The sequence below is a fragment of the Scatophagus argus genome, chromosome 16, assembly GCF_020382885.2.
Source record: "Scatophagus argus isolate fScaArg1 chromosome 16, fScaArg1.pri, whole genome shotgun sequence".
In the NCBI taxonomy this organism is placed as follows: domain Eukaryota; kingdom Metazoa; phylum Chordata; class Actinopteri; family Scatophagidae; genus Scatophagus; species Scatophagus argus.
The window spans coordinates 6,559,937-6,569,979 of NC_058508.1; the positions used below are offsets into that span (position 1 = coordinate 6,559,937).

The 10,043-nt window shown below is 42.9% G+C and overlaps 2 protein-coding genes across 3 annotated transcripts; both read left to right on the forward strand.

Annotated features, from left to right (window-relative positions):
* The first annotated feature begins 891 nt into the window (after window positions 1-891).
* LOC124073414 (retinal cone rhodopsin-sensitive cGMP 3',5'-cyclic phosphodiesterase subunit gamma-like) lies at window positions 892-3,471 on the forward strand. 2 transcript variants are annotated; one of them, XM_046415597.1, is made up of 3 exons: window positions 892-1,053; window positions 2,276-2,423; window positions 2,527-3,471. In XM_046415597.1, the coding sequence occupies exons 2-3, from the start codon at window positions 2,281-2,283 to the stop codon at window positions 2,642-2,644; spliced, it is 261 nt and encodes an 86-aa protein (XP_046271553.1). In that variant the 5' UTR covers window positions 892-1,053; window positions 2,276-2,280; the 3' UTR covers window positions 2,645-3,471. The 2 variants fall into 2 exon arrangements, with proteins under 2 accessions (XP_046271553.1, XP_046271554.1); XM_046415598.1 differs by having other exon boundaries at window positions 2,279-2,423.
* A 1,906-nt stretch (window positions 3,472-5,377) lies between these two features.
* On the forward strand, window positions 5,378-9,310 carry LOC124072656 (retinoic acid-induced protein 3). The gene is made up of 4 exons (XM_046414208.1): window positions 5,378-5,636; window positions 6,374-7,552; window positions 8,144-8,199; window positions 8,387-9,310. The coding sequence occupies exons 2-4, from the start codon at window positions 6,433-6,435 to the stop codon at window positions 8,474-8,476; spliced, it is 1,266 nt and encodes a 421-aa protein (XP_046270164.1). The 5' UTR covers window positions 5,378-5,636; window positions 6,374-6,432; the 3' UTR covers window positions 8,477-9,310.
* Window positions 9,311-10,043: the final 733 nt, after the last annotated feature.

The window sequence follows — 10,043 nt, forward strand, 5'->3', positions numbered from 1 at the left end:
ATAAGAAGAACTGCCTAAGGCATGAGGTCAAGGACAACTGGACCTGCTATTTGTTCAGTTTCCTCCGTAAAAACAAAAACGTCGTCAGGTCCAAACTCCAGGATGAATTGTTGAGTTGAGATTACACTTTTAGATATGTGACTAGTGTTTTTCACTTTGATTACTGTACCACAAGCTCTCCGCATCAGATGCAGCTCTCTCGCAGTGAGGATGCCAAACTCATGCTGAGAAGCTCACACACAAATAGGATGTCTAATTAACTCTGATTTGGAAGGAATACTTGGGAGATAAAATGTACTTAAAGCTGAAAGTGACATGTCATGTGTAGTTGATGGTACAACAAGCTCATCTATACTTTCTGGAACAACAACAGCAACAACAACAACAACAACAACAACATTTAGATATGAAGAGATGTCCAGCAGCTGAAGAAGGCAGTGATTCACTGATATGTTGTCTAACTAACAATCCAAACATGCAGCTCCTATTATAGGAAGAAGCTGCTTGTGTTGACACTGTTTTTGTGAAGCTCAAAACAGAAACTATGTTTTTTTCATATCTTAAATGTAATTTTGTTTCTCAAGGGATGGTCGAAATACTGAGAAATTCAAAATTCTACAAAGTCAAAGAAAGAGGGGGCCACTGTTTGCTGGTTGGCTACACAGGATAAACAACACCCAACATATGGAAACAGCATCTCACATGGACCTGAAACACAAACAACAAGTCGTCACCTCTAAATGCAGGCAAGCTGAGGTTTAGAGGGATAAGCCCAATCAGATCCTTCCAGATTGATCTTTGACATTGTCTACCGAGTAGGACAGGACAGGTGGAGTCAGGGAAGGGGGGGAGGGGAGAAGATGCTGGTATGGTGGAAAAGTCTCTCTGAGCCGACCTTTTCTGGTGATCATGTGACTGGAAAGAGGAGGATGTGGGGATTAGAGATGGAGATATAAAAGCACAACGCAGACAACACACCTCACAGACTCAAGAAGAGAGGAGCAGCTCTGACCAGAGACTGGTGGTAGTATCTTGGGATACCTGTGACAACAGGTGAGTACAAACTCTACATCGAACTCAACTTTGACTTGACTTACTAATGAGAATAGACAAAACTTACAGTGTGTTAACAGCTGCTGCTCCTACACCTTTTCCCAATAACTTTTAGATGAAGATGACTTTGATGATAAGGGTTGTTTTACATGCATTTGTGTATTGCTGTCTAAAACTGTTAACTGATATATGAACAGCTTGAATGACTGAAAGCGTTTGCACACAAGTGAAAAAGAAAAGGAATACCTGAGAACTATTAAAAAGTCTGTACTTGCTAGCATAAAGTGGTTTGATATTGCAATTTAAATAGCTTAAAAGAGGAGAAAACTAAACATATGTAGTAGTACAGATACGCCACAAACAAAACGACAAAAAATTAGGCATGAGCAGAAACTCAAAGGTGAGAACAGGTGTGTGTAAAGAGGATTGACTTCAGGGGCAACAATCACAGCAACAGATGGCTAAAACGCATTGGGCAGCATCTCCACAGCTCAGCTCTGGCGCAGCCTCACAGACCTCTACACATGAGTGCAGAAAGCTAGAGCCTCTGTAACCCCATCCACAGAAAGTATAGATCTGCTGTTGCTGATGCAGGTGGTGCACGTGTTTGAGTTACATAACGCACCAAATCAGTGTGTTTTTCATCTCGGTAAAATTGCCTTAACAGGATTACCAGTGTCAGCAGTCAGGGGAAGGGGGGTGAGAAGCAGAGCTTAGGCAGGATACTACTTAAGATCACATTTGAGATGAGGACAAGGACAGAGAACAATGCGCCTTCAGTAGGTTGGAAAGAAACCAGTGTAAATACTAATAAATCAAAGTATAACAGAGAAATGTACTGAAGAGTGACTGTAACAGTTAATTATTTATTATCTTAAAGTTTAATAATAAACATCAGCTAATGTAAAAGATCGAGGTGAAGAGTAGAGGTTGCTTTCCCATTGCACATGGCATCCCTGCTGTTTAAGAAGAGCAATTAGTCTACTGTCGATCAGAGCGGGATTAGAGCTAATCCGGCTGTTTCAACTGATCTGCATAATCTTCACTGATTGGCATTGAGAGCTGGAGGGAAACAGGATTAACAGAGCAGCAGATAGGGACAGGGACAGAGGACTAAAGAGAAGAAGTCAGAGAAAGCCATGAGAGAAATGGTGACCTCTGAGGAAACAAATGTGCAATGACACTTTTTTGAAAATGTCCTCTGTCTTCTAATCACCCTCAGCAGCAATGAACGCCAGCCCCCCTGCAGGAAGTGCTCTGGCCCCAGGTGGAGCAGTTGGACCCACCACACCCAAGAAGGGACCACCCAAGTTCAAGCAGAGGCAGACCCGCACATTCAAGAGCAAGGCACCCAAGCCCGGCCAGAAGGGGTAAAGACCCTTTATATTTATATATCTGTATTACATGCAAACAATCATATCAGGTCACATGCCAGGACCTGGGCCACTCACCTCTTCGTTTCTTCTTTTCCAGCTTTGGTGACGATATCCCTGGCATGGAGGGTCTTGGCACAGACATCACAGTGGTGTGCCCATGGGAAGCCTTTGGCGACATGGAGCTCAGCGACTTGGCCAAATACGGCATCATTTAAACTTGCTGCCTCCTGCCTTCCCTGCCTGCCTGTACCTCTCCTCTGTCTAATCCTCTCCGCCCTGCCTTCTCTCTACCTCTGCTCGGCACGCCAAGATAAGGCTGCCAGCAAACCCCCTAACGCCCTCTCGTCTATCTACCTCATGCTTCGTTCCACTAAGTGGATGCAAGGCATAATGATGTTCTTATTTTTATATTATTATTATTATATAATACTGCTTACAGTATATATACTTGAAACGAGAGAAGACGAGAAACAGAACTCCACATACCTTACTCCCTCTCTGTTCATCCATCTATAATAGTCCCGACACTCCCGACTTCTCCTCCCTCCCTGTTTGAACTTCCCTCTCTCCCTCTGCCACTCCAAATCCATGGCAATGGACGCAAGCAAAACACTAGTTAATACTAACTTGTATTTGCTTCTAGCTGTCTATTAAAATGTAAATATTTTGTTCTCAGTGTTGAACCTTTTTACCTTTTCTTCTATCCTACCTTTTGTACTTCCTCCATCTTTTACTTTGCATTGTATTTTCTACTCCTTGTGCACAAGGCGACTGTAAACACCACGGGATGCATGGAGAGCGTGCAATATGCTGTATTTCTGAAAACGACAATGCACTTTCACATGATTGTGGAGGATGAACTCCCTTCAATCCCATCTGTCTCTCTCCTTGCTGCTATCTGAACCCACAGTCCTGCTTAGAGAAAACAGATGCATGTATGTTTTGTGTTGCAAACACAATGCTACAGAAAATGTATCGTGATACCATTATGTCCTCATAGCTGGATTAAAATGTGTTTATTTTTAGTACTCAAATTGTCTGTCTCTTTCCTTTTTTCTTCTTTTTTTTTTTTTTGGAACACCAAATAAAATCTGAAAAGAAGCATGTTTGGCTCGAAATACATCACAAGTAAAAGCATGCCAAACAAAGGGAAGCAAAAACAATCGTGACTTGATATCGTTAATGAGGACCTTGGATGAGAAACTAAATGACTCTAATATTTTCCTGCAGTCTGCTAACTCAGACTGATGACATCTCCTTCTGTGTCTTAACTACAACACTGTCTGAGTACATCTAATAATAATTAATGATAATTTCAAGGCTTCCTGAAATCAGCGCACTCCCACATGGCTCTTTGTTAGAAAAGGGAAACAAATCGTGGTGTTGCTTTTGCAAATGCCTCATAACAAGAAACTGCATTCTGTCTTACCTCAAAAGGAAAACAAATGATCTAGTGGTGCTAAGTACCAAATTGTGCATAAAAGTCAAGATTATTTTGTATAGTTTTGTATGTTAGTTTGTTTCTCTGAGAATAAATTATATTCCGGATATCATAGCACTATAACCATTTTCTACAGATGAATGCACCTTATTTATTGCACATTAACAAGTTCACACTATCAGTTCAGTGAGGCTGTATAAAGGAACAGTCGTGTTTTGAGCTAAATGCTAACATCGACATTCTAACATGCTCACGATGAAGATACTAACATGCTGGTGTTACATCTGCTAAACCCCAGCATGTTTGCACTGTCATTTCCCAAGGTCACAATCTTAGTTTAGCCTGTTAGCATGCTAACATTTGCTAATCAGCAGCAAACAGCACACAGCTGAAAAAACAACCAAAAAAATTAGAAATCTGATCCGATGATGGTGCTGTAGGAAAGGCATTAGGATTCATTATCTAGACCACGAATTTCTGTATAAAATTTACTATTGATCCATCCTGTAGTTGTTGAGATTCAGCCAGGAAAAAAATGTTGGATGGAAGTGTTGATGCTGCTACACTGACAAAAAAAAAACCAAAAAAAACAAAAGTGAAATGGGTTGGAAACATTAAATCCTTCAATTGTAAAGTTCATGACAGAGACATTACTACTACATAACCGCTGTCAACATCCTTCAACCAATCCTTCATTCCATCGATAGCTTTCGCCAAATACTTGAGTTGCTATGGTTTCCCTTTCCAAATAATGACCTAGTATCTGTACACAAATACTGTCATTCTTTCCATTTCAGCCCAACCCAATGACAATGACAGGGAACTGAGATTGTGTGATTGCTTTGGGATACTTGAAATAAATTATGTCATGCTTGAATTCCACTCGTTTTAAGTGACACATCTGAAAGACTTTAGGTTTTAGTGCCTTTGATGTATTCAGAAGTCAGATGATAATGTTGCATACTAGACACACCTACAGTAAATGTGCACACGTTCCGCTCCTGCAACAAACAAGACTGAAGATTTAAAAGGCAAAGCTTTGTCCTTCTGTGAGACTGAATTTAGGATTGAAGAGTGACTTAAGATCAGAACACACCCTATAAACGGGACTTGTACAGGCATGAGCTGAGGTGTTACGTATGGGCTTGTAAAAGACAACAGATGAAAGTGCTCTGTACTCTTGAAGCTACTCCCCCTGCAGCTAAATCCCCAATTCCAAATGTTGTTGCTGTGGTTTATCAGTAACTAAGGTGACGGTTGGTCTCGTTCTGTATGAGACTGCGATGACTCAGTTGGACTCCCTTTCCAAAAACTTGCTACTCAACCCTTCTGACAGGGTTGGGGATGCAAATCCTTATGGTGAGTAGATTCATAAATAGGGAGGAGTGAACTCTCCCTGCCTCAATATGTGTATCATCATCTCCAGGTGCGTGAGCCCCACCTATAATCTGAGGGAGGGACACAGAGAGACAGGAGGGGTCTGATTGGAAGGTCCCGAGTGGGGGTGCAGGTTTCTCTGCTCTTGCCCAACCTGTCGATGTGAGGTGAAAACAATCCTCTCTCCTCGTAGCTTCAGATCTCAGAAACTAATATTGTTTCACACTCTCCCTCATCTCGTGCCCTTCCTGTTACCTAGGGCCGCCGGAGACACATGGACACATCATCACAATAGGAGTGTATTGCAAACGCTTCCAGCCAAACTTCAAGTCAAGACTTTCGGAGTGCATTTCACAGGTGGAATCAGTGTTTGGAATCACATAGTGAGGGTAAGTTCCTCTGTTTTTATAAAAGTTATATCCATTTTTGGATGTACTTTGGATGTTTTTCTTTTTTTTTTTTACCATACTCAATAACATTTCTGGAACTTATTTGCACTCTGTGTTATCAGGTTTGATGGAAGTAATCTCCCAAAGTAAATGTTTTCACCGACTCTCCTCATTTATACAAACAAAGGCCAGTGCTAAAGTTGAGGGCCTGGGTCATATTTATCATGCGATTAAACCTACTAAAGGTCATATTTGAATCCCAGACGCCTGAAACAAAGGCTCTGTATGCTGTGCTGGAGGAAGTGGCAATCAGATATCAGGAGTGAATCTCTGTCCCTTACCTCCCGTATGTGCTGCACATGAACCACAAACCTCAAGTGTGTATCCCTGTCTGGTTCTATGAGCTGATGAAACAGAGGAGATACATGTCATGTGTGCTGCCTCTGTCTCAACCTCACCTTCATGTTGTTTTTTCCTCCATTCTCAGCCCTGGCTGACACATTGCTCTGCCTTGTTCTGGCATGTTTATGCACTCCCTCCTCCCGCTCTCACTGTCAAACCGCTCTCCCCTTTTTCTTCTCCACGCTGTGACCTCTGTCTTATCCTGTCTTCCATTTCATCCTCCTTGTTCTGACCTGACAGTATACTGTTCAGGGAAACTTGTACATCTGTTTGACAGCATTGCCGTCAAACATACACGCTAAATACTTTATGCTGACAGATGCTTTTTGTTTCAGGAGAGAAGACCTTCTATAATCAAAGGACACTTGAAAGGAAAGACTGAATCCCCACTAAAATGCATGAGAAGAACAAATCCCTTTTTGCCCTCTTCCTGCTTTTCTATGTCCCTCTCACCTGCCTATGTCAGTCAACCAACAGCAGCTCATTCAATACCACAACTAGCACAACAGACACTTCCTCTCCCTCCTCAAATGTTACTTCCCTGAAGGGCGTGCCAGGCTGTGGCAAAGGACTGCATCCCATCTATAGGTACCTGTGTGACCGTCGGGCAGCATGGGGTATTGTATTGGAGACCCTGGCCTCTTCAGGCTTCCTGTTCAGCATGGGACTCCTTTTAGGCCTGCTGCTCTGGTCCCTGTGGATTTGTATTTCATTCAGGCGACAACGCAGCAGCATTGGAGGCGCAGTTGCCTGCATGTCCATGTTCTTGTTGGCCACAGCTGGGATCTTTGCCATCACTTTCTCCTTCATCATCAGCCTCACACCTCAGACCTGTCCCACCAGGATCTTCCTCTTCAGTGTGCTCTTCTCCCTGGCCTTCTCCTGCCTGCTGGCGCGCTGCCTTGCTCTGCTGGGCTTCGCAGCTGCCCGGGGCTGGGGGGAACCGGCCCTCGCCCTGGGGCTCTTCATCGTGCAGGTCATCATCTCTACCCAGTGGCTGATCGTCGTCTTGGTTCGGGACAAAAACCCTTGCGAGTACAGCCAGGAAGAATTTGTCATGCTGCAGATCTATGTGCTGTGCCTCCTGGCTATCAGCTTGATCCTCGCACTGCACTTCCTGTGCCGCTCCTGCTTCACATACAGCTACAGCTACACAGGAGCACACCAGCAGGGAAGGGCACAGGCCACGTTACTCTGCCTCACACTGCTGTTCTCCACCTGCATCTGGGTGGTGTGGATCACTATGCTTATCAGGGGAAACCCTGAGGTTGGCCGCCGGCCACAATGGGATGACCCAGTGCTTAGCATTGCCCTGGTGGCAAATGGTTGGGTATTACTGATGGGGCATGGATTGTCTCAGGTCGCCTTCCTCTGCAGAGGCGAGGCCAGGTCCAAGGACAGGCCTTTGAGCTTTTCAGGCTGGACCAGCCCCAGCGCTGATATTCCAGGACTGAACAGCCCAAAGGAGGGGAAAGAAAATGGAAGTTTCGAGAATGATGGAGATAACAAGAGAGGTAAGAAACTATTCTCATTAGCCAAACTGAGTCCTACCTAATGGAAAGGTTGATAAGTGAGCTTTCTTTATTTCCTTAAAAAATCAGCAAAGGATTAATTGCTTATCATAATAGTTGCAGATTAGATTAATCTTCCCTCCAGTCTTCCTGATTCATTGTTTAAGTTCTAAAAACAATAATAACAAACTGATTTATTGAAGTTTGCTAAAGTTAACTAACATGAACTAAAGGTCCTAACAAATCAAGTAAGTAGCAGAAAAACCTCTGGAGTGTATTAAATTGAGCACTGAAGTGTTGAGCTGTTTGTGAATTCCAATTTTTCATTTCATGTTAATTCTATTTTTTGCCGTTTTTTTCCACCTCCTGTACAGCTAAAATGTAGAAATCGTATCCGCCTCTACAGAATCTGGCGTTCTTTTCAGCATTCACTAAATGACATTGTCTATACTTGAATCTAACTAGAAGTCAAAATTAATGCGGCGGGTGTTTAACATTACAGGGCGAATTGCACTGCATCAGTCAGCTTAGCTCTCACTGTGATGAACGGCGTAAAGCGGTAATTAGCTAACTGTATCATGTGTCTCCCTTCAGGCAGGAGAACTGAGCCTCCGCTGCGATCACCCTACGAGTCTGGATTCTCCATGACAGTGAGTAATAAACCATTAGGATTAACAATCTGATTTCAGACTCCACAATTAAGCACCGTGACCTTTGAGTACTGGAGGCAATTATGGCTAAGACATATTGTAAGGTCAATGAAAGCAAAGATTATCATGGGCATTCATTGCACTGACACTATATGAGCATGATTATATGTTTCTGTGTGTGTTTCAGGAAATTGACCCTGACAAAGACTTCACCATCCCTCGCCCTCAGACCACCAACTATAGGGAACCTTATGATGAATATTATGGAAATGATTAAAATCACACCCATGTTAATGTCTTGTTCTTACTCACACATGCCTATATATGCCAAAACCTAAGACGAGGGTGACCCAACTGCACTAATCTGTACTTGGCACAAAAATCTGTTTTTCTATGTTTCATTTTCTTGTGCAAATGTAAATATATCAGTTGAATGTTGTAAGAAGTGTTATTTCAAATCTGCCATGAGGATGCAAAATCCTCCATCCCGAAAAGATGAAAGAAAAAGAAAAAAAAAAAAAAAAGACTTAGCAGTATGACTCATCCGCTTGAGTTTCATCACTGAGGCTGGATGGGTTCAGATAGTCCAGCTTTCTTCTGGCGGGAAATCCACATCACAAAAGCTGAGAGGAAGTGAGTCTCTATGGTTGTGTGCGCGTGTGTGTGTGCACATTGTGTGCTACTCTGAGATGGTATATAATAGCCCCGAGGTAGCAGAAGAGGTGTGAAACTGTCGCTCTGAAGGTGCCAAACTGCTGAGCAGAGCAGAGGCTGTGAATTGTAAAGAGGAGGGATGAGAGGCGAAGGAACAAGGGAAAAGAAGAGGAGAGGAAGAGAGATTAGATGAGATGAGACAAGACAGTAGGAGGATAGGACAAGAGACCTGTCAGCACTGTGGGAGGCTCGTGCCATCACTGATTAACATCTTCATATTCAAAGTTACATTACATTTGGTTGGTTCTGTCAGTGCTGCTGCACAAAGAAAAAAAAAAAACAAGGGATGTGTTCTGTGTATGTGGAAAGATATGAGTTAAACAAGGTGAACCTTTTTCCAGCAGTGCGGGTTTCAATGATACACTATTTGTCACCAATAAAAGGTTCATCTATAAAAGCTGGATTTGTTTGTCATATTCTCACAGCCAAACCTTTTCACCTCCCACTCACAATCTGCACAGATGGCACGCCAAAGGCCAATGACTCTCTCAACCAGATCCAGAGCCATGCCTCCATGCACCTGCTGCAAGCTAGGATCTCAACCACACAAGAGGCAGGGCTGCAGTGCCACGGTTTAACCACCAGGGGGAAGTGTTGAGACATGGCTCAGGGCGGATGAGACAGACCAACAGATAGAAGTGATGGGAGCACTTTTATTAAGACCACATGAATACTGTGTTAACTGGGGATTCATAGTGTATTAAAATGCCTTCATAATGCTTTGTGACTACACTCATAAACACAGTAATGCTTTCTGATGCACTACATCAACAGCCATAGAACATTATAGACTTCCATGTTTAAGAGTGTCATGGATGCTCTTGACTAGTTACAAACAAGCCCCAGAGGACCTCCACGGGAGACTTGAAATTATAATTCCTTATAAGACACATCTGTGATACTTAATGACTGTTGATCTGATCCATCAGAGTGAGGACATGAAGCATTGTGACTGCATTATAACACACTAAAGATGAGGTCTTCATAGAAAGCATCACTGGAGTGACTACCACACTCAAGAAAAGATGGCCATTTTAGCTCTAGCAGCAATATACAATATGATCTGATCTGACTATACAGCATTTACATTAAGACAACAGTGATCTATAGTTTCACACAGATTCAGTTTG

What these genes read in the sequence shown, in the direction of transcription:
- LOC124073414 (XM_046415597.1), top strand. Translation starts at nt 2,281, where the DNA reads ATGAACGCCAGCCCCCCTGCAGGAAGTGCTCTGGCCCCAGGTGGAGCA. An exon ending in CCCAAGCCCGGCCAGAAGGG is followed by an intron (nt 2,424 to 2,526) that starts GTAAAGACCCTT and finishes CTTCTTTTCCAG; the next exon opens with CTTTGGTGACGATATCCCTG.
- LOC124072656 (XM_046414208.1), top strand. Translation starts at nt 6,433, where the DNA reads ATGCATGAGAAGAACAAATCCCTTTTTGCCCTCTTCCTGCTTTTCTAT. An exon ending in TGATGGAGATAACAAGAGAG is followed by an intron (nt 7,553 to 8,143) that starts GTAAGAAACTAT and finishes GTCTCCCTTCAG; the next exon opens with GCAGGAGAACTGAGCCTCCG. An exon ending in AGTCTGGATTCTCCATGACA is followed by an intron (nt 8,200 to 8,386) that starts GTGAGTAATAAA and finishes TGTGTGTTTCAG; the next exon opens with GAAATTGACCCTGACAAAGA.